This window comes from Rhinopithecus bieti, unplaced genomic scaffold (assembly GCF_001698545.2).
Source record: "Rhinopithecus bieti isolate Rb0 unplaced genomic scaffold, ASM169854v2 scaffold_83366, whole genome shotgun sequence".
In the NCBI taxonomy this organism is placed as follows: domain Eukaryota; kingdom Metazoa; phylum Chordata; class Mammalia; order Primates; family Cercopithecidae; genus Rhinopithecus; species Rhinopithecus bieti.
In genome coordinates, this window is record NW_016832657.1 from 600,873 (window position 1) to 628,212 (window position 27,340).

The following is a 27,340-nucleotide window of genomic DNA, read 5'->3' on the forward strand; positions in this document are numbered from 1 at the left end:
AGCAAAGGTCAGTGCAGGGGAGCCCCTCTAGGCTCTGCTCCCTGCCAGCACCTTTACTTTTGCTGCCTATCAAGTGTCTCCACAGGATGCACGGGACCAGCCTCAGCCCAGCCCAGATGCCCTCCCACCCCCAGGGGCATGCTCAGGTTCCTCGGTGTGTCCCTTCATCCTCAGTGTCTCCCAATCCCCTCCCCACCCCACTCGCTTCCTCCTCAGGCTCTGAGGGTGGGAGGGGTGGGGGTGGGGTTCTCCCTGGGGCCTGTGGACAGGCGCAGGGCTGGCAAGCGGTTGAAAATGTAGGGCTGCACCCTCAGTACACTGGAGGCAGGGTTGCTCTATCCCTCTCCGCCTGTCTCCTCCCCAGCCTGGCCTCCTACCCTGGGTCTGTAAGCACTCCCAGACAGGAGAACTCTGGGAGAAAAGCTGGGGAGCGGGGAGCTAAGGGCAAGGAGGCCCCAGGGCTCACTGGGCCACGGGTGGAGATGAATCCAGGTGACTTAAGAGGCATTCCCTTTCCCGGGGAGGTGGGCTAAAGAGGCCTGAGACTTTAAGGGTGATTTCACTGTAGTGGCTGAGAGAGGACTGGCCAGAAAGGAGGAGATACCAGAAAGGGTGGAGGAGCTAGAATTGTTCCCCAAGGGCCTTGGCTCCTAGCAGGGGAGGAGGTATCCTGGAGCTTCATCTGTTTGGGCAGAAGATGTTGGGCTTGGCAGGTGGAGGTGCCCAGCAGGAGCAAAGGTCAGGAAGGACAAGCTGGCAGCCTGGTTGGAGGGATGAAGGCAGGTCAGATCCCCGCAGATCCCCCAGGAGCTTGGGTGCCAAACCACTGGCTTTGCTTCCCCGCCTCGGTTTCCTCAACTGGAAGGGGAAGGAGTTACACGGAGAGAGTCCCAACAAGCAGGGTCTTGGGCTGAAGAGCCCTCAGCTTCCAGCTCCTGACCTCCCTCCGCTAATCCCTCCAGCGGGATCGGGGAGGAGGTGCGGGACCTGCTGCCCTGGGCTTGCCCCCACCCTGGCCTCACGCATGGGCGCCTGTCTCAGCCCTCTCCCAGGACGCTGCAGGTGTGGCTGGGCCAGCGCTAATTAGTGGGCCGCGCGGGAGCCCCGCTGAGCCTTTGACAGAAAAGGCGGTAGGGAGGTGGGGGCAGGGAGGCGCTCCACCAGCCAGAAGTCCGGAGCACAACCCAAAGTGTCAGCTAGGACAATGGAGAGGGGGTGGGCCGGGCAGCTGGAGGGAGTGTCGGCAAAGTCTCTGGAAGGCCCATGGAAGGAGCGCCCATCGAGTCTTCTGATCCAGCCCTCTGCCTGTGGCAATGCACCCGCTTCCTTCTCCAGGGTCCAGGCGAACATCCCGGGGTTGCAGAGTGGCTATAATCGCTGAGCGCTGCAGGATACCGTCCTGAAATGTGGCGCGGCCTATGAGAAACTAGCCCACTTTCTGGGCCTCGTTTTGCCACTCCATGCAAGGGACACATGGAGGTGGAGGCTGCAATATACCAACAAAAGGACTGGCTTGCAGTCAAGGACACCTCTGTTGCTCAGCCCCCATTTTGGCTGTGTCCAAACCGAACAGCCTAGAAGAAAAGATCAGGCTGGCCTAACAGCGGAGGGGCAGAGCTCTAAGACACCTGAGGGGAGAGACATCATCCCTCTAGGGTCCCTGTCTATAGTACTGTGGGACAGCAGTGGGGAGAGGACCCAGTGGGCTGCAGTAGTCAGTCAAGGGCAAGGCCTTGAAGGATGTGCATAGTCCAGTGCTGAACAGAAACAGCCGCGTAAGTGGATTATCTGCAATGAAGGGTCCAGGCTATGAAGCGATGTGTTCACGCAGAGCCAGGCCTGGAAGCTGCGAGAAGCCCAGGAAGGCAACTCACAGCTGAGGCTGATGTGCTAAGATGTTGAGCTTTGATATCTCACCCTGATCACCCTTGTGGCCTGGCCGGGGAAGGCATCTGACTCCCAGAGGGCCTGCGGCAAGTACTTTGCAGCTGCCTCTAGGCCTCTTCCAGCCCAGCCCCTCCTCCAGAGGGAAGGGCTGTGTGGATCCCCTAATCCTCTGTCCCCCATCACCACTCTGCTGCTGCCCCCACTCCCAGGTGGAGCTGCTGGATGTCAGGGTTAATGGGGATTCTACATGACAGGGTCTGTGAAGTGGGGGAGCAGCTGTGAAAGAAGGGCGGAAGTTGAAAGACTTGTCTCCGGAGGCGGTGGAATTAGAAATGATTCCCTGGACTTTTCTGGTCCTTAGGCCCCATCCCCTCCCACACACCCCCTCCCTATCCAGCCCACCCACCCTGCATCTTTTCATCACTGCTTTCTTCCCCCAGCGCAGCCCTTTGGCAGGTGTGGCATGCCAGATGCCAGCTCTCCCTGGGGCTTATAAAAATGAGGGTCTCTCCTGCCTGCCCCGCATTCCCCTGCTTGCACAATCCACTAGCAATCCAGACAATCTGATCCAAACACCATGTGGGTGTGGGAGTGCTGTGGCTGTTTAGAGGTTTTTTTTATTGGTGGAAAGGGTAATGCCCAAGCCTCTGTTTCCTACCCTTTCTCGTTGAGGAGTCTTCCTACACCCAACAACCCCTTAGCCCAGTGCATCCTCTTTCTCTTCTACTCTCTGCCTTCTCAGGAAGTATAAGTGGTGCTACCGGTGCAACCCTTTAGGCTGGACAATAGGACTCTCATTTGGTTTGGAGGCTTGGGAAGGTCAGGAGGGGACACACAATGGTTCTGATGTGGGAAGCATGGGAAGGAGCAGATGGGGTCAGTTAACATAATCCATCCGCAAAGATTTCTTTTTCTTTCTTTCGTTTTCTTTCTTTCCTTCCTTCCTTCCTTCCTTCCTTCCTTCCTTCCTTCCTTCTTTCTTTCTTTCTTTCTTTCTCTCTCTCTCTCTTTCTTTTTTTTTTTTTTTTTTGACGGGATCTTACTCTGTCGCCAAGGCTGGAGTGCAATAATAGCGTGATCAGAGCTCACTGCAGCCTCAACCTCCCTGGGCTCAGGTGATCCTCCCACCTCAGCCTCCTGAGAGCTAGGACCACAGGCAAATTAGCCCGGCTAATTTTTTAATTTTCTGTAGAGATGGGGCTTCACCATATTGCTAGTCTCAAACTCCTGGGCTCAAGCGATCCACACACCTCAGCCTCCCAAAGCACTGGGACTACAGGCGTGAGCCACTGTACCTGTACAAATATTTCTTTAGTGTGTACATATTCCCGGCACTATTCCACGAAGTGGGACACCGCGATGAGCGCCACAGATGATGTCTTGCCCTCTTGGAGGTGACAGGTCTTACTGCACCTGACGTGAGCCTGTGCATGCCAGCCCACTGCCCCTCTTTCTGTTCCCCAAAGGCCCTGAATGAGTTCTTTCTCACCTCTGCCGGAAGTGTCCTTTCCCTAGCTCCCTGGGGGCTGGCACCCCTTGACCCTGAAGGCTCAGCTCAAACAGCTCTTCCCATGAGATGCTTCCTCCAAGCGCACCCAGTCTGTTCTTCCCTCCCACTCTCGTTCACCCATCCTGATCTTTCCCTTAGGAGCACCCACTGCAGTTTGTAATTATGTTATTTGCTCTGTATCCTTCTTTTAGCCTGTAGGCACTTCATATTTTCATTTGTCACTTTCATTTGCCTCGCTTAGTACCTAGAAGGCATCCATGCAGTAGACATGCTTGAAGAAAGGAAGCGGGGAGGGAAGGAAGAAAGCAGATCTCAGAGGAAAGGAGAGGGAGAAGTGGAGAGCCAGGCCAAACCTTGAAGTCCTCTGGCATCCAAAGGTCTGAGAGTGAGGAGTGTGAGTGTGAGTCTTCAGAGGAGGCTGATGGGCGGCCCCAGAGGAGATCTTCCAGAGGGCAGCGTGCCCGGGCTCTGAGTATGGCCATCGGAGACCACTGAAGCCAGAGTTGATAGGGCCAAGGAGAGGGTGGAAGGTGGGGAAGGAAAGCCAGCAGTGGGGGCCATGCTTGTGAGGGGAGGAGCTGGAGAAGGACTGGGACTGAGCAAGGTTTCTTTAGGACTGGAAACATCAGAGCTTCATGGGAAGACAAGAGAGGAAAGAGGGAGAGAGGCAAGGAGGCTCTGGTCCTTCACCCCATGGAGTCATCTCTAGGGCCTGTTTCCCAGTGCAGGGGAAGGACCCGCTATGAAGGAAGCAGGGACACCTCCTTGGTGGGAATAGGAAGGAAGAAGAGGGTGTCTCAGGTGCAGACCAGTCAGGTCTGTAAGGTAGGTCTGAAGGCAGGGAACTGAGGGAGGTCCCCTGCTATGGCAAAGTGCAAGTTGAACTTGTCTTCTCTGGCTGTCCTCGAGGCCCTGAGTTTTCCAAATGGTTCTCACACTTGGAGGATCCTTGTAAAGATCTGTGCAAGAATCACTGTGCCCAGTGGGTCTTCCTAGTTCAAGTCCTGGTGAAAAGAGCTTAGATCAAACAAAAATAAGAAGTTTGACCACAGATATCCATATTGGAAAGGGGAGGGACTTTTGGTTTTTCTTTAGCATGTGGTGGCTTGGGGCCAGGCTTGTCCAAAGCAGGAGGGTAAGTGAGCCGAGAACCAGTGTGGTCCAGCAAGAAGCACAAGGCGGGGTCCCAGCTCCAGCTCTGCCACAGACGTGCTGTGTGGCCCTGGCCAAGGCTTCTCACACTTCTGGGCCCCATTTTCCTTGCCTGTGAAAGAGGGGTTGGGCCACTCCCCTCTGCATCCTGCCAGCCTGTGACTGACCTAGTGGCCTCACAGGCCCCATGCCCACCTTGCCAAGTGCCTTCATTTCAGGTGTCTCATCTCATTGGTGCATCACAAGAACCCCAGAGAAGGGCACTGGTATCCCAGGACTATGGGCAAGGGACTGTCCCAGGTCTCTCAGCCAGCCTCTAGCAGAACCAAAACTAGGCTTGCCTCCTGCCAGTCCACAGCTTCTTCTATGGGAGTCTGGAAGTATTTCTTGACATCTAACGCAATTCCCTCTGCAAGCTGAGCTCATTTCCCATGTGTGGGTCTCTGCAGCTGCCACATCTGCAGGCATTTCCCTCCTTCCCCTGACTTTTCACTCCCTCCCCTCCCATGCTGAGCACCCAGTGAGCCTGGGGAGTCCAGGAACCTTGTGATGAGAGCAGAGGCCCCATTTGGTTTTTCTCACTGACACCTGCACCCCCTACACACCACACACACACAGTCCTGGTGAGGGCAGAGGAGGGCACTTTTCGGCCACAGCCGGGGGCCAGGAACTTTTGGAAAATGTTTGGAGTGAGAGAGGATGGAGTGGGTGAGGTGGGGGTTGAAGCCAGAGGGGAAGCAGCCCCAGGGATGAGAGGCCTCTGTGTGATAGGGGCGGACTCTGAGGACGCCTCTGCCCTCTGCCCGGCCCTCCCCCAGCCTCCTGCAGGTGTCCGAGCAGCGGGGGCCCTGCGGGCAGGGGCATGACCCTTACAGCAATGGTGGCTGGCCCTGTCACAGCTAATGACCCTGACGGCCTAGGCTGGGAAGGAGGTGGGGTGTGGAGAGGAAGGGAAGGCGGAGGATGCCTCTGTGTGTGTGAGCAGGTGTTTGGGGTGAGACCCCTCCTCACCCCTGCCCCTCCCCCAGCCTACAGGACTGTGTGCAGTGTGAACGGGCCTCTGGTGGTGCTGGACCGGGTCAAGGTAAGACTCTTCCGCTGCCTCCCTGGCACTAATCCCAGGGTGCCTCTCCCCTGCCCTGCAGGATTTCTTCTAAATTACCCTTTCCCTCCATGGCCCCCAGGGCCTGCTCTATTCTCTCCGTCCAGGCACCCACTCCCACTCTCCTACCCTAGCTGTATCCGCAGCCATCCAAGCTTTCTCCTCCCTGCCTTTTCAGTAAAAACCATAAAAACCCATGGAGGCCCAGCCCTGGGCCTTGGGAAACTTGCTTCTACCCCTAATGAGTTGTCCTTCCTCTGTTTCCCCATCAGTGGCATGGGCGTACCTAACCTCAGAGGAAGGCTGGACCATAGCACGGTTGCACCCAACCTCCTCGAGGGCTAGACTCTCCCCACCCACAACTCTCACAGGATCTTCTTTTAAGGGGAAAGAGGAGGAGGTGGCGAGTCAATGCCAACTAAAATTTCTAGGGATCTTGATGACTTCCAAAGGCCTTTGGAATATCTCAGTCTCAGCAACATGGGTGGGAAGTGAAGTGGCCCCACCAAAGTAAGTGGGCTGTGGGCTATTTTGTAGCCCCTGGGAAACTGGCAGACACTGACAGTATCTTGAGTCCTGGGGTTGGGAATTCTTGAGCCATAAAGAGCCCTGCAAAGGTACAAGATCACTCTCTTATACTTCCTCCACCAACCAGCCCCAATCCCTCAGCCTCCCACCCCACCTCCTAGCTGAGCAAACTGCAAGTCTCAGGGCCCCTTTGAACCCTCTTGTCCCAGACCCCACACCTGCTGGCACCCATGTCTGTAGCCCCCTCCCACCCCACTGCTACCTTGTTATGGCAATGGCCTTGGGCTCCCAGCCTGGCACCCTCCTATCCTTTTTCCATCCTCCAGCCTTTCAGACCTGACCCTTGCATCAAATTCGCCTAGGGCTCCCCAGTGCCCTCAGCTTACAGGTCTTTTCTTTTCTTTTCTTTTCTTTTCTTTTTTTTTTTTTTTTTTTTTTTGAGAAAGAGTCTCACTCTGTCGCCCAGGCTGGAGTGCAGTGGCACAATCTCTGCTCACTGCAAGCTCCGCCTCCCAGGTTCACGCCATTCTCCTGCCTCAGCCTCCCGAGTAGCTGGGACTACAGGTGCCCACCACGACGCCCGGCTAACTTTTTGGAGTTTTAGTAGAGACGGGGTTTCACCGTGTTAGCCAGGATGGTCTCCGTCTCCTGACCTTGTGATCCACCCGCCTTGGCCTCCCAAAGTGCTGGGATTACAGGCGTGAGCCACCGCACCCAGCCACTTACAGGTCTTTTCTATGAAGGTGGCTGCAAGCCCTTCCGCTCATGCTCATCACTCTCCCTTCCCTATATAAAAACTAACACCTGAAATAGTGTCTGCATGGGGCTGCCACTTGAGATCTCTGGGCACTTGCATATCATTTTTAAAAATGTGATCAGTAATGTATGTTTATTAACAAATTAAATAACGAGATCTCGCCACCAGTTTCACAGCTATAATTTTAAAGTAGTGATGAGCACAAATAGTATTTTGAGATCTCTGCAACAACTGTAATGTGGTATGAAAATATCTGTGATTTCTGATGGTGACAAAGTCACAGGTACTGTGGAACTGCTAATTCTACTGTGGTTTGTTCCTTACATTCAGAACTAGAGGAAACACTAAATTTCTGTAAACGTTAATGAACATAAAAATGTAACTTTCCCATCCAAGATCACAGAACCCCTGAGTTCTCTCTGTAGACTCTGAGATAGGTTCCAGGCAAAGAATCCTTCTCACAATTAGTTGGACAAGAGGATAGAGTATGTGGAAAGGAATGACAAAGACTGGGGGCTTGTGTCTGGGCATTTTATAATAGACACACAATAATTGTACATATTCCTGGGGTACACAGTGATGTTTTGATTTATATAATGCATAGTGATCAGGTCAGGGCAATTAGCATATCCATCATCTCCAGCATCCTTTCTTTGTGTTGGGAATATTAGTATCCTCTTTCTGGTTATTTGAAGACATATATATATATTTGTTAACTACAGTCATGGACAGTCATCCTATTGTGGTATAGAACACTAGAACTTATTGCTCCTGACTAGCTGTAATTTTGTGCACAGATTTTTCCCTCTGCCTCCTATACTACCCTTCCCCCTGTTCCCTCCCTCTGACTCATCCCCAGGGATGAGAGATCACCTTCTCCTGGATGCCTCTCCCTCTTTTCTACTTTTTGTGGTCTTATTAGTGGCATCCATTGAGGCATTTGGTCAAGATCTGGCCATGTATCTCCTCCCTGCCCTTCCCCACACACACCATGCCCTGCTATTGGCCATGAACTGTGTTTTGTTCGTCTTTAGCTCCAGAAGCCCAACACAGCGTTTTTACTGAACACATAGGCTATAGTAGGTGCTCAGTATGTTTGCTCAAAGGAAAGGTGAGTACATTAATGAGATAAACGAATGAATAAATGTTAGCATGACTAGCTATGGACCTGTCAAAACCTGAGCCAGCAATATTAAAGAAATCAGACCCATTCGTTGCTAGCAAACAGATTCTGAGTTCATAGGGACATTACCGCTTGACCCCCCAGTGTAATGGACGTCCCAGGAGGAAGTGTGGCTGAGTAGTTAAGTGTAGCACACTAGGTTTGGATTTTAATCCCAGCTCCATCCCACTCTTTTCTACTAGCTACCTGCCAACCCTAGATCAACAGCATCAGTACCACCCAGGAACTTGTCAGATATACAAATTCTTGGGCTCCACCTCAGACTGACAAAATCATAAACTCTGGGGGTAGGGCCCAGAAGTCTGTCCTCACAAGCCTTCCAGATGAACTAATGCTCTAGTTAGAGAACCATCGATCTAGGATTGCAAGTCCCAGTTTCCTCATCTATTAAATAATAATAGGGTTATTGTGAGGGTCACATCAGACAAATGTACTATTATTCTCCCTTGAGAATAGCCAGCAGTATTTCTGCCTGGAATGCAGAAATGCTAATAAGCCTGATTAAACAGTTGGTGCCACCTCCTGCCCCCTCTCCACCTCCACCACACTCTCCACCGGACCTGCCATTCTCCATGGGACCCAGGGTGGCATGGAGTTGGAACCTATACAGGTGTCCACTTTCTCCACTGTAAAATGAGGCCGACCTAGGAAACCAGAACTAGGTCCTCAGATCTGTGGTTCTGCGACTATCGTTTGCATCTGTAGCTTTGGCAGAGAAAATAATTGGGTGGTGGAGGCACCTCTCCGCATCCCTCTCCGCTGCCCCTACCCCTTTCTCTCTCCCAGGATTTGGCAAATGCTACTGCGTTTCTACAGCGCCACCTTCTGCCCACATTGAATCACACAGGCAATTACTCTTCCTGCTTCCGTCCTCAAATTTAAGAACATTTGAGGGAAGAATTTTGTGTAGATCAGAGGTTCTTAGTTTAGGGAATTAGGCCCTTGAAATTGTGTGCAAACCTCTGAAGATATGCATGAATGTGCCTGTGCATTTTTCTGGGAGGAGTTTCTACAGTTTCATCTGATTTTCCAGATGTTTGTGACCCAGAAAAAGCTAACTGATTTGCAGAAGTTGAACAAGCATCAGAATATCGGGGGTGCAGGGGGCTTGTTAACAGGCAGATTGCTGGGCCCCACCCCAGAGCTCTGATTCAGCATGTCTGGCGTAGGAGGCCCAAGAATGTACATTTCTATCAAATTCCTAGGTGATGCTGCTGGTATGGGGGCCACACAGAGAACCTCTGTTCTAGAGAATTTTCTGACTCCTGTATTCTGTGATTCAAATTGCTCCTTGTTTGAGAATTGGAGTAAGCACTCACCTTAACCACCAGACTCGACCCCCAATGTCTGTGGCTGCTTTCAAAAGAGTCTGCATGAGCTCTGAAGACAATTTCCAAAGAGGAGCTCCCGCACTGCCCTGGCCATTGTCAGCAGGAGGGACCTTAGAGGCAGCATTCCTGTGCACAAATCCCGACAGGCTTGCTAAGAACTTCCAGTCCTCCGTGTGTACGCAGCAGCTCCGCGGTGCCTGGCCACTTGCTGGTTGAGAGCTCAGGTGAATCTCCAGCACGGGGTTACATTGCACTGCATCATGCCCTCTTCCTGCAGCCCTCTTAGTAACCCACAGTGAGAGTCGATGGGATCAGGCCTGCTCAGTATACGGTTGGGAAATAGGGTCCCTTATGATACAAGCTCCTGGACTCGCTATCCCCCAGTGGAATTCTCCCTGGCACCCACTGCCCTAACTGGTCATGAGACGCCACCACCACCACCACCAACAACAAACAGCCAGCACACACTTAGAGTCTGGGGCTCCTCCTAAAGTTTCCAGACACTACACCCTCCATGCCTGGGTGTGAAAACCTGATGGCACTTCCCCAGATCTGACCATCATTTCTGCTATTTAAAGTTCATTTTCTCTGATTTTATCTTTCAGGGACACAGAACGCACCCCTCTCCTCTCCACTCTCCTCTCCTGCCACCCTCCCTCCCTAACCCACATAAGCCCACATGAAAATCATCACTATTTATTTATTTATTTATTTACTTACTTATTTATTGAGACGGAGTCTTGCTCTGTCGCCAGGCTGGAGTGCTGTGGCACGACCTCGGCTCACTGCAACCTTCACCTACCGGGTTCAAGCGATTTTCCTGCCTCAGCCTCCCGAGTAGCTGGAATTACAGAAAATGATCACTTTTAATCACTCCACAGCCTGATTTCTTTGGGGCACACTCTGGCCTGTGCTCTGTACAGCAACTTTTCCCCTGAGGTTAAAACAGCCCTCCGTCACCTCCAGGGAGGTGATAAACAATGAGGCAGGGCCCGTTTCGTATCGAAACACAGGTTATCAGAGTGGGAGAGGAAAACGTGTGTTCCACGCGTTTCCCAGGCACTCGCTGTCCGTGCTCCTGGGTTCCCTCTTGTGGTTGAGAACCCAAGATGCCTGGGTTTTCGCACCTCCTCCCACCTCGGAGCCTTCCTCCTGGGCCGGCCTCCTACTGAGGACCCCGCTCCGCAAGGCTGAGGGGTGGTTTGGGGAACCACAGGTCACCTTCCTGCCATCCTCTTCACAGGACAAGGAGGGACCTAAGCTAGAGCTTCCTTCCGCGTGACTGTCAGAGCTGCAAACCTTCTAGTCTCAAGTTCGACCAGCAGGGGTTCCTGGCATAGTGGCCCCTACCCTGGTCACACCTTGCTGGGGAACTGGGCCCTTCGCTCCTCCCCGCCAAGCCCTTAAGGTCACTAGTTTGTGGCCAGTAGGTGATATAACGATAGTAATGATGATGATAATCACCAGCACTGTGCTGATAAGGCAAGTCCTCTATCTCTGATCTTTTTCATAACTACTTTGGCTATTCTCAGACATTTATGTGAACTTTAAAATCATTTTATTAAATTTTAAAATAAACAATAATCCATTAGGGTTGGATTACATTTATATACTTTTTAAAAGGATTCATGTTTTATGCTAGTAAGTCATTCTGTCTTGGAAGACAATAATGTTCTTCATTGTTTAGGACTTGTTTTATGTTATTCCATAATATTTTTTTCTTCTACCTTTCTTGTTTATTTATAGCTATTTTATGAGTTTTGGTCCTATTGCGGATGGGATAGTCTTCTCCATTGCTTCTTCTAACTGGTTATCACTAAAATAGAAAAGAAAGGGGGGGGATGATTTTTATATATTTGTCTTATAAACAGCCAAATTATCTTATTCATTCTAAAACTTTTTTCTAAACCTCTTAGTTTTCTAAATGTAGCCTCTTGAGTTTTCTAAATGTATAATATAATCTGCAAATAAAGGGAATTATGTCTCTTTTCCATCAGCATACTTTTACTTTACTTTTATTTTGAGACAATTTCAATTTTATAAAATTTTCAAAATAAAATAATAGTAGGAACATCCACGTCACCAACTGTTAACATATTATCTCACTTGCTCTATCATTTGCTCTCCATGTGTGGCTGTGTGTGCATAATTGTGCATAATTTTTTCCTGACTTTTTTTTTTTTTTTTTTTTTTTTGAGACGGAGTTTCACTCTTGTTGCCCAGGCTGGAGTACAGTGGCACAATCTTGGCTCACTGCAACCTCCACCTCCCCTGTTCAAGCGATTCTCCTGCCTCAGCCTCCCGAGTAGCTGAGATTATAGGTGCCCTCTACCACGCCCGGCTAAGTTTTGTATTTTTAGTAGAAATGGGGTTTCACCATTTTGACCAGACTGGTCTTGAGCTTCTGGCCTCAGGTGATTCGCCCGCCTCAGCCTCCCAAAGTGCAGGGATTACAGGCATGAGCCACCACACCTGGACTTCCTGAATCTTTTGAGGGTATGTTAAGCTCAAGTACTTTGGTGTGTATTTCCTAAGAATTAAGATATTCTTTTATATACCCACAGTACAGCTATCAACTTCTGAAATTTATACTGATACAATACTTTAATCTACCATCCATATTCCAATTCCCGGGTAAGCTGATAAATTGGAATATAGCATTTTTTTTCTTCACTCCAGTACAGGATCTAGTCTAGGGTCAGGTATTGCACTTGTCATGTCTGTCTAGCTTCCTATCATCTGGAACATTTTCCCACAGCCTTTGTCTGACATTTTGAAGAATACAGTCACCTCCCACCACCATCTTTAAAAAAGTAGAACATTCGGCCAGTTGTGGTGGCTCACGCCTGTAATCCCAGCACTTTAGGAGGCCGAGGCAGGCAGATCACTTGTGGTTAGGGGTTCAAGACCAGCCTGACCAACATGGAGAAACCTCATCTCTACTAAAAATACAAAAACTTTGCTGGGCATGGTGGCGCATGCCTGTAATCCCAGCTACTCAGGAGACTGAGGTAGGAGAATCATTTGAACTCAGGAGGCAGAGGTTGCAGCGAGCCGAGATCGCACCATTGCACTCCAGCCTGGGCAACAAGAGCGAAACTCTGTTTAAAAAAAAAAAAAGGACATTTTCTGTGTATGTTTAATTTTCTCTTTTCTTTTCTGGTCTTACTGTATAAACAAAACTTCCAAAACACTGTTAGGTAACAATTGTAATGTAGGTATCTGTGTCTGTTATTGATTTTTATTGGAAATGAAGGTAACTTTCACATTTTACCATGTACAAGGATGCCGATGTTGGTTTTGGTTAATAGTTTAGTGTTCAAGTAGTTGCCTTCCATTCCTGTTTTATACAGAATTGTATTAGAAACAGATGCTTGGCCAGGCACAGTAGCTCAGCCTCATAATCCCAGCACTTTGGGAGACCAAGGCCGGCAGATCACCTGAGGTTAGGAGTTCGAGACCAGCCTGGCCAACATGGTGAAACCCCGTCTCTATACTGAAAATACAAAAAATCAGCCAGGCGTGGTGGCGCACGCCTGTAATCCTAGCTACTTGAGAGGCTGAGGAAGGAGAATTGCTTGAACCCGGGAGGGAGAGGTTGCAGTGAGCTGAGATCTCACCATTGCACTCCACCCTGGGGGACAGAGTAAGATTCTGTCTCAAAACAAACAAACAAGCGAAACAGATGCTGAATTTTATCAGAAGCCTTTTGGCTTCTATTTACATAATCTTATAGGATTCTTTTTTAATCTATGTTGACGAACTCTCTATTATTATGATTTTTGTTATCAAATGTTGACAAATTCCGTAATGTTGATTGCTCTAGTCTTGCATTCTTGGATTAAATCCTACTTGGTCATACATGTTTATTTAATACACTGCTTGATTAGACTAATAATTTATTTCTGCATCTATGTTAATAAGAGAAATTGACCTACAGTTTTCCTTTTGGTACTATCTTTAATGTATTTGGGAATTAGGGGGGCTTTCTATTTGGTAGTTGTTTCCTTCTAATTGTTACTCATTTTATTTTATTAGTTTAACTAGGTCCTCCAGTACAAGGCTGAATAGAATGAAAATAACAGAGATTCTCGCTTTGCTCCTAATTTTAAAGGGAATGCTTTATGCATCGTATCATTGAATATCATATTTTCTGTAGGGTTTGTTTGTTTTTTGTCGAGACAGGGTCTTGCTATGTCACCTGGTGCAGTGGTGCGATCTCAGCTCACTGCAACCTCTGCCTCCCAGGTTCAAGCGATTCTCCTGCCTAAGCTTTCCCAATAGCTGGGATTACAGGCACACGCTACCACACCTGGCTAATTTTGTATTTTTAGTAGAGATGAGGTTTCGCCACGTTGGCCAGGCTGGTCTCAAACTTCTGACCTCAAACGATTCGCGCACCTCAGTCTCCCAAACTGCTGGGATTACAGGCGTGAGCCAATGCACCCAGCCTATGTAGGTTTTTTGAGGATATTCTTTTTGGGGTTAAGAAATTTCCCTTTTATTTCCTGTTTTCAAAGAGTACTTTTGTTCTTTTGATTTTAGTTTTAATCATGGATGGGTTTTTTAAAAAAACTTTTTTCAAAATGTTTTAGATGTTCATAGTTTTAATCTTTTAATTTGTTAATAAGGTGAATTATATGAATAGATATTCTCATACTAGACCAGCCTAACATTCCTAAAATAATCCCAACTTGGTCTTTTAAAATTTCTGTTTGTGTGTATATGTTTATCTTCATTTCTTTTCTTTACTATTTTGGCTTACAACTTGGTCTTTTTAATGGATTGCTAGATTGGATTTGTTAATATTTTGTTAGGATTTGTGCATCCATGTTCATGAGTGAGATTGCCTACAAGTTTCCCATAATTATTTTATTTTGGTATCAAGGCTATAATTGCCTCATAAAATGAGTTAAATACAGTACCTTCTCTTCCCAGCTTTGAAGAGCTTAAGTTTCAGATTGTTTATTCCTTGACTGTTAGAACTCACTGCTAAAACAATCTGGGACTGGTGTTTTCTTTGCTTATTTAATATCTTCAAGATTTCAGGATTATTCTGGCTTTCAATTTCATTTTCAGTTGGCTTTGGTTTGAGTTATATTTATTCATTTCATCTAATTTCTCAAATATGTTGCATAAAATTGTTGATAGTTCCTTTCATTATCTTTTAAATATTATCAGTTTATCTAGTTGTGACTTTTTTTATTCCAACAATTATTTATTCATGCCTTTCTTATTTCTTAATCTGTCTTGCCAGCAATTTGTCTTTTTTAGTCAGCTTTTCAAAAAACCAGTTGGCTTTGTTGGTCTTCTCTATTATATATTTGTTTTCTGTTTTAATAATTTCTACTCTTATTTCCTCTACTTTCTTTAGGGTTTTAATGCTGTTCTTTTTTCTGACTTCTCACATTGCATACTTTTAGCTTCTTCAACTATTTTTCTTATCTAATATAATCATTTAAAGCTTTAAATGCTTCACACATATGTTGATATACAGCTTTTCACTATTACGGGAGCTAAATGTTTTCTAATTCTGATATAAATGCTTCTATACTTAGAATGCTTTTCTTCCAAATGTAATAGGTTTTTCTGACTTTTTTTTTTTTTTTTTTTTTTTTTTTTTTTTTTTTTTTTTTTTTTGCTCTTGTTATTGATTTGTAACTTACTTTTATGGTCAGAGAACATGGTACAGCTTTACATCTTTCATAGGTCGTGGCACAAAAGGATGACCTCCTCATTCTTTTCCAGATAATCTGTTATTTCAGTCTTGATCTCCTCTAATGACCAAAGGTAATTCAAAAGAGTGCTTTAATTTCCCAGAATATTAGGAATTTGGGAGGAAAGTGTTGTCTTTTTACCATCAATATTTTGTTTGTTTGTTTGTTTGTTTTGGGTTTTTGTTTTGTTTGGTTTGTTTTTTTGTAGAGATGGGTCTCGCTGTGTTGCCCAGGCTGATCTCAACCTCCTAGATTCAAGTAATCTTCTCACCTCAGCCTCCCAAAGTGCTGGGATTACAGGCGTGAGCCACTGTGCCTGGAACCATTAATTTTAGCTGGATTAAGCTTACTCCCTGGAGTAAATCAGCCACCTAGGAAGTGAGGTGAGGGGGGCCTAGGGGATGCAATGTGTTTACTCCAGGACTTTTTCCAGGAAGAAGGTGCAGATATGGGGCTTAGATCTCTTGGTACTTATGACAGCTGGTGATGAGTGTCAATGGGGATGGTGTGTTCTGCTAGCCCAGCTTCCCTGGCCAAGTCTGTGGTCTCCTCTAGCTGTGGGTAAAGACCGGGACTGGGTGGCTCCCAGAGCATGCATAGACAGCAGAGCTCAGGGATTCCCCGGGACAAAGCTCTACCTGCCCATGTGCTGCCTGTGGTCCTGGAGGGACAGCCTGATGGTTTGTTGGTTTGGTTTTTGGATTGGTTTGGTTTGGTTTTCTGAGACAGGGTCTCACTCTGTCACCCAGGCTGAAGTGGGACATGATCATGCAGTGGCATGCAGTGGCATAATCATGGCTCATTGCAACTTCGACCTCCTGGGCTCAAGTGATCCTCCTGTCTCAGCCACCTGACTATCTGGGACCCTGATGTGTTATAAAAATTGAAATATAATTTGCGTACTGTGAATTCAGTGGCTTTTAGTATACTCACAGAGTTATGCAAACATCATCATGATCAAATTCCAAAACATTGTCATCACCTCAAAAAGAAACCCCACGCCCATTAGTTCTCACTCCAGTCCTCCTTCTCCCAGCCCTGAGCACCAACTAATCTACTTTCTGTCTTTATGGAGTTGCCTATTCTGGACATTTTCTATTAATAGAACTGTGGAATATGTGGCCTGTTGTGTCTGGCTTTTTTCACTTAGCATAATATTTTCAAGGTTCATTCATGTTGCGGCATCTATCAGTACTTCTTTTTTTTTATGAATTGGCATATTTATTTCTCAATTTGTGAAAATGTCCTTAATTTGTTGATGTAACAAACAAATTTCAACTCTGATTGCTATGCAAAAAACAAATCTGCTTTGCAATGAACTTTATACAGGCAACACACTATATATGAAAAAATTACTAACTGAACTATGGGTATTAACTACTGAAAAGAGTTAACAGTTGATTATAATTTATTTTAACAATCTAGGAAGGTGGCAGCCAGCAGCAGTTCTAACGCAGTTACAGGTGCTATCGGGAATTCGGGAATCTTGGCGGAGCTGGTAGTGTAGTGAAACTTGTTCGCAAAATACAAACATACTTTTAATAGCACATGTGAACGGATCTCTCTAAAATTGACCTCATTGGTTTTGTTCTCAGCAAACTGATCTGGGCCACTCAACATAGATTTTATTGTGCCTGGTGTTGATATATGTTCCCTTTTTACAGTACATTCATGACCATCAGATGATATCGATTTGACATACATGGCATCAGGGCCTTCGCAGCCACCTTAGGTTTTCTCCCCTCCATCCATTTTGTTCTTATGAAATCCTCCTTTGCTTCCCAAGGATCTTGAGAAGTTTTTCACTAGCCCCGCAGCCACCATAGCCAGGTCCCCATGTACCACCACAGCCCCATTCCAGGGCCGCCCCCTGAGCTGGCTGCATGCCCCCATGGGGTCCAGGGCAGTCTCTTCCTTTTTAATGCTGAATAATATTCTACTGTATAAATACACCATATTTTGTTTATCCATTCATCAGTTGATGGACATTGAGTTATTTTCACTTTTGGCTATTATGAATATTGCCAGACTGCTTTCCAAAGTGGCTGCACTGTTTTCTATTCCTCCCAGCACTGTATGAGCATTCAAATTTCTTCACATCCTCAACAACACTTGCTATTATCTATCATTTTATTTTATTTTATTTTATTTTGTTTTGTTTTGTTTTATTTTATTTTATTGAGATGGAGTCTTGCTCTGTTGCCCAGGCTGGAGTACAGTTGTGTGATCTTAGCTCACTGCAACCTCTGCCCACCCCCGGCTCAAGGGATTCTCCTGCTTCAGCCTCCCAAGGAGCTGGGACTATAGGTGCCTGCCACCATGCCTGGCTAATTTTTGTATTTTTGTAGAGACAGAGTTTCACCATGTTCCCCAGGCTGATCTCAAACTCCTCATATGATCCATGTGCCTCAGCCTCCCAAAGTGCTGGGATTATAGGCATGAACCACCTCACCTTGCCTATTTTTTTTATTATAGCCATTCTAGGGTGTGTGAAGTGGCATCTGTCTCATTGTGGTTTTGATTTTCATTTCCCTAATAACCACTGATGGTGAGTATATTATCTTGTGGCTATTGGCCATTTGTATGTCATCTTTGGATAAATGTTTTTTCAAATCCTTTGATGAAATCCTTTTGATTATTGCATTTTAAAAGTTCTTTTTTTTTTTTTTTGGATGGAGTCTCACTGTATCACCCAGGCTGGAGTGCAGTGGTGCAATGTCAGCTCGCTGCAACCTCTGCCTCCTGGGTTCAAGCGATTCTCCAGCCTCATCCTTCTGAGTAGCTGGGACCAAAGGTGTGCACCGCCACACCTGGCAATATATGCGTATATATATATATTTTTTTTTTCTTTTTTCAGTAGAGACGGAGTTTCACCATGTTGCCCAGGCTGGTCTCAAACTCCTGACCTCAAAGTGATCTGCCCGCCTCAGCCTCCCAAAGTGCTGGGATTACAGACATGAGCCACCACACCCAGCCTAAGAGTTCTGTATATATTCTGAATATTAGCCTGATTTTTAAAATTCCTGATCCCTGGAAGGACTACGTAAGTCTATTCTAGTCCCATGCCACTGGTACTGAAAGACGCCTGTGAGCAGAGAGTCATTCTCCTAGTGCCTCAGCAGAGGCAAGCGCTTTGCCAGTGTGTTGACCCCTAGTCCACAGGGGCAGAAACAGATATGCTGTCCAGGAACCCGAGGCAGCCCAATCATTACTACATCTTTATTGAGCTTTTACAAAGTGCCAGGCACCATGCTAATGGATCTGCATATATTATCTCATTTCTTCCCTGTAGCAGCTGTGGGAAGTAGGTATTATTATTATCCTCATTTTAAAGATGAGGAAACTAAAGCTCATTGCTTATGACTCACATATTTAATGAGTTACTGAAATCGTAAAGTAACTTCCACAAGGTCAGGCAGCTACTAAGCTTCAGAGTTTCATTTCTAACCTGGTCTTGCAACTCCGAAGTGGGTGCAACTGCCTCTCAAACAGAATTCAGACTTTCACTTCCCAGCCCCTCGAGTTCATTTCCACAAGTGTCTGGGCACAAGAGGGGAGAGAACAGCTTGGGACTGGGTCAGGGAGGGCCGGAGGAGGAGAAGGGACTCTGCCTCTGGTCTCACTCTCACGTGGCTGCTCTCCCTCCTGCCAGTTTGCCCAGTATGCGGAGATCGTCCACTTCACCCTCCCAGATGGGACTCAGAGGAGCGGGCAGGTGCTTGAGGTGGCTGGCACCAAGGCGATTGTTCAGGTGAGTGGGGTCAATGGGACATTGGCTAGTTAAATCAACGAATTAACCCATAAAGTTCCCACACTATCTTACAAACTCTGAAGGCAGGAAATGGTCTATTTCCCTGAGAGCACAAAACATGTCCAGAATGGGTAGCCCTGTTCCCTCCAGCAGGCTCCTTAGTGGAGAAACTCCCTCTTGTCCCCACAGGTGTTTGAAGGAACATCAGGGATCGATGCCAGGAAGACCACTTGCGAATTTACAGGGGACATCCTACGAACTCCGGTGTCAGAGGACATGCTGGGTGAGGGACAGGAAGGAGAAGGGATGGAGGTGCTCCTCTGCCCTCCCAGCCCAGCTTCTCTGACCAAGCCCTCAGCACACTACACTGTCACTTCCTGTTTATATGCCTGTCTCTCCGGTGGGCTCTTTGAGGTCTGGGGTGTGTCTTCTTCTCTCTGATTCCTGACCCCAGCGCAGGGTCTGACATACAGGTGTTCAATAAATGAGGAAGGTGGGTTCAATAGACTAGAGACACAGTAGGTAGCCACCTATTTGGAGCCAGGCTGAAAGGGACTGCTAAGCCTTGAATATCCCCTAATTCTCTCCCAAGACCTGGCCTGGCCCTCTCCTCTCTCTAGTCCTGGAATCCCCCATTAGAGTCATTGTCCTAGGCCAAGGCCTTGCCTGTAAAGGTTTCCAGGAGAGGAAGGAAGACTCTCACAGGAACAGTCACTGTAGCTGGCTCTCTGGGCTACCTGTGGGCTGCAGGGGAGGGGGACACGGGACACTCCTTTGGGGAGTGGGAGGGAGCTGGTGGTGGTGTGGAGGGTAGGCAGCAGTGAGGGACACGGCTAGCCTGAGCACCCTCCAACACTCCTCGCCCACACTCAGGTCGGGTTTTCAATGGCTCCGGCAAGCCCATTGACAAGGGGCCAGTGGTCATGGCGGAGGACTTTCTGGATATCAATGGTGAGTGACTGGAGGCTCTGGATGGCTTCAGGACCAAGCCCTAACACCTTCCCCACTCCTGGAAGTTCTGCCCAGACTCACGAGCAGATCAGATGTGATGGGAGAGCAGCAAAGGCGTCTCTATCCCCAAATCTTCCACTGAACCTCAACACTGCCATCAGCACTCCATGTCCATCCTCTGTAAAATGCCATCATCGTTGGGCAGTGCTCCACGCCTGCCCCAAGGCCATCATGCCCCTGCCTTTGGCTTCCTGTCCACAATCCTGAGAGTGGGCTGCGGTGCTCTGCCAGCTCTCGTCCATTCAAGTGGGCACCTTCCCCAGGCCTCAAACCCTATCCCACCTGTTTACTGAGGACATGCTGGAGGCCTGTGGGGACCCATGGCTTGCCCTAGGCCACACAGAAAGTCAGTGGCAAAGCACAGAAGACTCATCTGCTCAGACAGGAGGTTGAGTCACCCACAGGCCCTCTGAACCCTGCACTAGTACCTGGAGGTGGTGATGAGGGCTCTGTCCCCTTGGGCCCTAGAGCCTCAGCCTGAGTTTCCGCCTGCCTGCCACTTCCAAAGCACAAGGGCAGCGCTGTCCAAGGTAGCACTGGGCCTGTGGCTATTTAAATTTGAACTAATTCAAATAGAAAGAAAGTCCCATTTCAGAGCCACATGTCATGTGCTCTGTAGCCATTTGTATCTAGGGCTACATCAGGCAGCACGGCCAGAACGCGTTTCTATCATCGCCAGAAGGCCCGTCAAACAGTGCTGCTCTGGAGTCTGGGGTCAGCGTTGAGGAGGTCAGGGAAGGGTTTGAACCCCTGAGCATGGCTCTGTGATCGTCCTCTCCCAGGCCAGCCCATCAACCCGCACTCCCGCATCTACCCCGAAGAGATGATTCAGACGGGCATTTCTCCCATTGACATCATGAACAGCATTGCCCGCGGCCAGAAGATCCCCATCTTCTCAGCAGCCGGGCTCCCCCACAATGAGGTGAGGCCTGCATGGCCAGCAGGCACGGCTGGGGGAGGGACAGAGCAGTGGCTGGGCTGCTGGGCCAGTGAGGACAGCTCCTGTGCCAAGCAGGCAGGGGCTGGCGGGGCTGGGGTCGCCAGTATCAAGACTGGCAGCTGTCCCCAGGCAGCTCAGGGACTCAGGACTACACAAGATTTCCTCCAGGTCCAATCTTCAGGCTGCCCCAAGCGAGGGATCCCATGGGGAGCTCCCAGAGTAGAAAGTCCTGCTCAGTGGAGCTCACAGCCCCTACCACTGTCCCTGCACTCATCTTTACTACCCGCTCCTGCTTCTCTCAACCACCAGCAGTGAACAGCCGCTTCCTCTCAGAGCAGCTGGTGTGACAAGGTCTCGAGATGCTCCTCCAGCCACCCAGCACCCTGACCACTCAAAGTGGCCTGAGCGATCAGAGGGCATAAGTGCCCCCACCCTACTGGACCCTTCCTTCCTGACTCTGGGCATGGTGTTTTGGAGGCCCGCACACTGCAGGCTCAGGGCAACTCTGTGCCCAGATAGCCCCCCAGCAGGCTGTGGAAGGGTATGGCCCTGCCCTATGCCAAGGTGCCCAGACCCGTACGGAGGCAGCTGCTCTTTGGGGCTGTTACTCTGTCCTGCCTCTCGTATCAGGCATCCCCAGCCCACTAGCAGCCGCACAATAGCCCCCACCCTCCACCCCAAGAAAGACTGTAGCACCTGGGGCAGCCCCTTCACCTCTCTGGGCTTGGATCCCTCCCACCAAAGGCCATGAGCCAGTGGTGCTCAATGGGGCGGGCGTTGGCTGCGACTGTGACGTACTGTCCCGCCCAATCCACTCTGCCCTAGATTGCCGCTCAGATCTGCCGCCAGGCGGGGCTAGTGAAGAAGTCCAAGGCTGTGCTGGATTACCATGATGACAACTTCGCCATCGTCTTTGCAGCCATGGGGGTGAGGGACTTAGCAGACTGGCAAGTTCTGGAGGCTGGGAGCAGGCAGCCTGTCTCCCTCAGCCCCTGGCATGACCTGATCTGATGGGGAAACCATCAGTGTCCCGGCCAGCCAGGAGGGGTGAGGATGGGAGCAGTGACCAGGGCCATGTGGCCCTCAGGGTGTCCCAAAGGCAATCACAGTGGTAAGATGGGCCCTGGGTGGCCTGAAGGAGGGGAAGCCAGGGGATTTGGGGAGAAAAGATAGCTTCAGGAAGGGGAGGCCTGGGAGGCCAGGGAGGTGGGCAGAGCAGCAGCTGGTGACAGGAGGGTCGGGGATGGCACTGAGCAGAGCTGGACTTAAAGAAACCTCAGCCTCTCCAGGGTCATCTGACGAGGTCCTGTGAGGACTGGGGCAGCAAACCCAGCGCCTGCCCTTTCCAGCCCCAGGGTCACCACCCCGTGGCCATGGTGCCTAGGGACTGGTAGCTGGTCAGTCCACAGGCTTTCCTGAGGACAGCTGGGAGGGGCCGGGCCTTGCCCTCAGGCCACAGGGCCCTATCTCCAGCCGACCCTGCTGTGTATCCAGGTGAACATGGAGACAGCCAGATTCTTCAAGTCTGACTTTGAGCAGAATGGAACCATGGGGAACGTCTGCCTCTTCCTGAACTTGGCCAACGACCCCACGTGAGCTCTCCCCTGAGGCCCAAACTGCCCTCAGGTGGGCAGACCCTGTCCCCTTCCGAGACCTAGAGTGCCAGGGCTCCAGGGCATCCCAGAACTACAGCCATGGGCCGTAGCTGGGAGAACAATCCTCATTGTGTAGATGGGGAAACTGAGGCCTGGGAAGGGCTAGGAAAGGCTAGGAAAAACCCACAGACAGAGGGAGCCAGACCATGACTCTGCCTGCTGCCTGTGCCCTCTGCTCTTCCCACAACCCATGTCCAGCCACCATCCCAACTCAGGGCTCCTTATCTCCGTGTCACATCCACAAAGTCACCCCAAGGAGATCATTTCCCTAAACATTTGTTTAGAAAAACTGCTATTTTAAAAGTGTAGAAAATGGGAGTTTAAATCTGGGGGTCAGGTGGGTGAACAGAATTCTAATAAACTGTCCTGGGTATTTCTGGAGGGTACTCCAGAAAGCAGGCAATAGAATTCTGGAGGTGTTGGTGACATCCCCAAGGGGAAGAGCCACAGCCCCAAAGCTGGGAACTGAGAGTGTCTGAAGCCAAGGTACGGTGTTCAGGAGCGCTCCACGTGGGAAGGGTTTGTAAGGCTGGCAAGCATAGAGACGGGGACATTAGGTGTGCTTGGAGCAGTGAAAGGGACAGTGAGAGGAGCAGTGAGAGGGACGAAACCATCCAGAGAATGTGGGGTGAGAGGGCTCCAGCTGACCCAAGTGTGGGTGCCCTAGGGTAAGACAGAGGTAAAGCGGGTCCCCCCAACTCATCTACAGGGTGATATGCCAGAGTCCTTCCCCTTCAGCCCGCAGGGGACAAAAGCCACTCTCATCTTCACCAGACAAAGTCCTGGCCCTGCCTGGCTTTTCCCACCCAACTTGCCTCCTGGCCTCAGCCTCTGCCCCCTTTCCTACCTTAGACAGTAGGCGAGGTGTGTGTTGGAGTCTGCCTACTCCCAGAAACCGTGGTCCTGGCCTAGGGGATGGGGGCAAGGGCTCATCTTATCCATTCCTCTGCCACTATGCACACCACCAGCTTCCCAATTCACCTTGCACTCAGCCCCCGGGCTATGTGGAGCATTAGCCCAGGCTCCAGGCTCTCTCAACACCTGGCCACACCTCCAGGATCGAGCGGATCATCACCCCACGCCTGGCGCTGACCACTGCTGAATTCCTTGCCTACCAGTGTGAGAAGCACGTGCTGGTTATACTGACGGACATGAGTTCTTATGCAGAGGCCTTGCGGGAGGTGAGCTGGCTAGCAAGGAGTGTCAGGTTCCTCCCTACCCCTCCCTAAGCCTGACACCCCAGAGGGTCACCCTGCAAATAGAGGGTAGCTGGTCCACTCAAGCCTGCCCCACTCCCATGAGTTCCAGGGCTTGGTCTCAGCCTGGCCATTCCTCCCCTGCGCCCCACTCCATTTCTCACAGGGTCACTGAACTCCCTTCCACCCTTCCTAGCTTCAGCCTCTCACCCTCTTTCTTACCCCAATGACCATGGATATTGCAGGTCTCAGCTGCTAGAGAGGAGGTGCCTGGGCGCCGAGGCTTTCCTGGATATATGTACACAGACCTGGCCACCATCTACGAGCGGGCGGGCCGCGTGGAGGGTCGGGGCGGATCCATCACGCAGATCCCCATCCTCACCATGCCCAATGACGGTAGCCTCCTCACAGCCCACTACCCTCCAGAGCTCCCCTGCCCTCCCTTTTCCAACCACACACTTAAAGAGCCCACGTTGCTTTGCACAGATGTGCACCAGCGCTTTTCCTCCATCGAGATAGACACGGCCCTTTCCTCCACCATCCATGCCCCCCACACACCGCTATCACTCCCATGAGGGAAACAGAACCCAGGTGGCCCTGAGTGGTTGGAGACCTGGGCCCCACCCACACTGAGACCACTGTGTTTTCTTGTAGATATCACCCACCCCATCCCAGACTTGACAGGCTTCATCACAGAGGGACAGATCTACGTGGACAGACAGCTTCACAACAGACAGGTACTGCCCTGTCCCTGCCCACTTCCTGCTCTCAGCCCAGAGAAACACTGAGGAACAGATGTTCCACTGCCCCCAGGCGTGAATTAGGAGGGGCCAGGAAAAGCGAACCCCGAACAGGAGACAGCCACAGGGAAGACTGCATGGTTCACAGACAGAAGATAGGCCTGAGCAGAATCTGGCTTAACTGGCTCTGGGATCTTGAGAAGATAATTTCATCTCTTGGATCCTAGGTTTCCTCATCCATAAAATGGGAATAATCAAATATATCATCCAGACGCATTGTGGAGGATAAAAATAAGCTGGCATATAGACAGCATCTGGCAGATAGTAAATACTATTTCCCTTCCCTTTCCAGTTATTTGCTTTGGTGGACAGAAAACAACGGCTGACACACATCTGTCCTGTGTGTAGGTTAAAGGCGACCCCATGACATTTTTCTCTTTGCTTGGCAGGTTTTTGTTTTTGTTTTTTTCAGCTATTAACCTTTAAGCTTCAAAGAGGTTTTTGTCCACATTATCAAAAGCTTTGAAATACTGAGCCTTTTATTAACTGCCGTGTCATCTACCCCCTCCACTGTTCTGTCTAGGGCCACATATGACAGCTGCACGCCCAAGCCCTAGAATTTGTGGGAGATAAGAGAGGGTGGATGTGCCTGTTGACCCCTCGGAATGTAGAATAAATGAGGAGCTTCTCCTGAGAACAATTTGGGGACGGGGGAGCAAAGCTTGAGGCCTGCTCTCCACCACTTCCTTCTTCTTCTCCCTCAGATCTACCCCCCCATCAACGTGCTCCCTTCCCTGTCGCGGCTGATGAAGTCAGCCATTGGGGAGGGCATGACAAGGAAGGACCATGGAGACGTCTCCAACCAGCTGGTAAGGAGGAGAGGGTCCGGGGCTGGTGCGTCCTCTAGTTTCAGAAGCTGAAGGTCTGAGTCCCATCTGAAGGACAAGCTTTTCTCCTGTCAAAATTCCTTTCCGAACGGGGTCCCAGCAGAGCCAGGTTAGGGGCTACTGGACTCCAGTGGTAAGCCCGCAGCGGACACCGACGCCTTGCCCCTCCCGCAGTACGCCTGCTATGCCATCGGGAAGGACGTGCAGGCCATGAAGGCAGTGGTTGGGGAGGAGGCGCTCACCTCTGAGGACCTGCTCTACCTGGAATTCCTGCAGAAGTTTGAGAAGAACTTCATCAACCAGGGTAAGGCGCGTCGCTGGCGTGGAGCCAGTAAACTCTTCACCCTCCTCCCGCCCCACACACATTTCTACCACTCCCGGGAATCCCGCTCTGTCCCTAGGCCCCTACGAGAACCGCTCGGTGTTCGAGTCGCTGGACCTGGGCTGGAAGCTGCTGCGCATCTTCCCCAAGGAGATGCTGAAGCGCATTCCGCAGGCCGTGATCGACGAGTTCTACTCCCGCGAGGGGGCGCTGCAGGACCTCGCGCCCGACACTGCGCTCTAGCCCGGCGCGCCGTGGTGCCCCAACACCGGCAGGGACCCTGCCCTCGGCTCCCGGGTCTCCCCTCCCTCGCCACCCCAACTAGCGGCTTCTGCGCTGCCCTCCGCCCTCCGCTGGCTCCAAGGTGGGGGGGCCGCGCGCTCCATCCCTTTGCCTCTCTCGGTTGCTTTCCCGCGCTCCATGGCTCCCCCTCGATTCCCGGCGCTGCGGAAGAACAGAAGGTTGCGATGCCTTGCTCTGACGGGAGCATCTGTATTTTTATGTTAAAAGCCCACGAAATAAAATAAAAGTAACTGAGATGAATTTATCTTCGTTGAAAACAAGATTGGCAAAAGAAAGATAAAAATTAAAGGAAAAGATAATCGTTGAAGCTGGGGGCTGGGGTGATGAGTACATGAAGTTCATTAAACTATTCTCCCTATATAAAAAAAAAAAAATAAAAAAAGCCCAGCGCGGAGCCTGAGGATGTTGTCCTAGCTACTCGGGAGGCTGAGACGGGAGGATCGCTCGAGCTCAGGAGTTCCGGTCTGTCGTGAGCTATGCTGATGTGGTGTCCACACTAAGTTGGGCATCAATATGGTGACCTCCCGGAGACGGGGGCCAGCAGGTTCCCTAAGGAGGGGTGAACAAGTCCAGGTCTGAAACCAAAAGGTCGTAACTCCAGTGCTGATCAATAGCAGAATCGTGCCTGGGAATAGCCACTGCACTCCAGCCTGGGCAACATAGCGAGACTCATGCCTGTAATCCAAGCACTTTGGGAGGCCGAAGCGGGGGTCACTTGAGGTCAGGAGTTCGAGACCAGCGTGGCCAACATGGCGAACCCCCCGTCTCTACTAATACGAAAAAACATTAGCTGGGTGTGATATCGCATGCTTGTAATCCCAGCTACTAGGGAGGCTGAGGCAGGAGAATAACTTGAACCCGGGGGGAGCAAAGGTTGCAGTGAGCTGAGATCGCGCCACTGCACTCCAGCCTGGGCGACAGAGTGAGACTGCATCTCAAATAAATAAATAAATAAAATTTTTAAAAGCTACGTTAATGTCTTAACAGTTGACAATAGAATTTTTCTTAGGGAGATAATTATCTTCCTTAAGAAATAGCTTGGGCTGGGAGCGGTGGCTCACACCTGTAATCCCACCACTTTGGGAGGCCAAGGCGGGTGGATCACCTGAGGTTGGGAGTTCGAGACCAGCCTGACCAACATGGAGAAACCGCATCTCTACTAAAATAAAATAAAATAAAATAAAATAAAAAATTAGCCGGGTGTCGTGGCACATGCCTGTAATCCCAGCTGCATGGGAGGCTGAGGCAGGGGAATCGCTTGAAACCGGGAGGCAGAGGTTGTGGTGTGCCAAGATTGTGCCATTGAAGGAAGGAAGGAAGGAAGGAAGGAAGGAAGGAAGGAAGGAAGGAAGGAAGGAAGGAAGCTTG

The 27,340-nt window shown here is 49.9% G+C and overlaps 1 protein-coding gene, 1 long non-coding RNA gene and 1 pseudogene across 2 annotated transcripts in view; 1 reads left to right on the plus strand and 2 right to left on the minus strand.

Annotated features, from left to right (window-relative positions):
* Window positions 1-26,216, plus strand: part of ATP6V1B1 (ATPase H+ transporting V1 subunit B1) — a 28,328-nt gene extending 2,112 nt beyond the window's left edge. Inside the window, exons 2-14 of the mRNA XM_017865668.1 lie at window positions 5,578-5,633; window positions 18,820-18,918; window positions 19,108-19,201; window positions 19,792-19,869; window positions 20,712-20,851; window positions 21,695-21,796; window positions 22,364-22,461; window positions 23,582-23,705; window positions 23,966-24,116; window positions 24,375-24,457; window positions 25,225-25,329; window positions 25,522-25,651; window positions 25,749-26,216. Of these exons, the coding sequence (XP_017721157.1) occupies window positions 5,578-5,633; window positions 18,820-18,918; window positions 19,108-19,201; window positions 19,792-19,869; window positions 20,712-20,851; window positions 21,695-21,796; window positions 22,364-22,461; window positions 23,582-23,705; window positions 23,966-24,116; window positions 24,375-24,457; window positions 25,225-25,329; window positions 25,522-25,651; window positions 25,749-25,912 (1,424 nt within the window). The 3' untranslated portion in view covers window positions 25,913-26,216. The remainder of the gene's footprint in view (window positions 1-5,577; window positions 5,634-18,819; window positions 18,919-19,107; window positions 19,202-19,791; window positions 19,870-20,711; window positions 20,852-21,694; window positions 21,797-22,363; window positions 22,462-23,581; window positions 23,706-23,965; window positions 24,117-24,374; window positions 24,458-25,224; window positions 25,330-25,521; window positions 25,652-25,748) is intronic.
* Window positions 3,993-10,950, minus strand: LOC108524581 (uncharacterized). The gene is made up of 3 exons (XR_001884086.1): window positions 10,130-10,950; window positions 9,439-9,576; window positions 3,993-4,401 (listed from the first exon to the last, which is right to left on the minus strand). It is a non-coding gene; the product is annotated as an uncharacterized LOC108524581 (long non-coding RNA).
* Window positions 16,581-17,277, minus strand: LOC108524580 (transcription elongation factor B polypeptide 1 pseudogene; annotated as a pseudogene).
* Window positions 26,217-27,340: the final 1,124 nt, after the last annotated feature.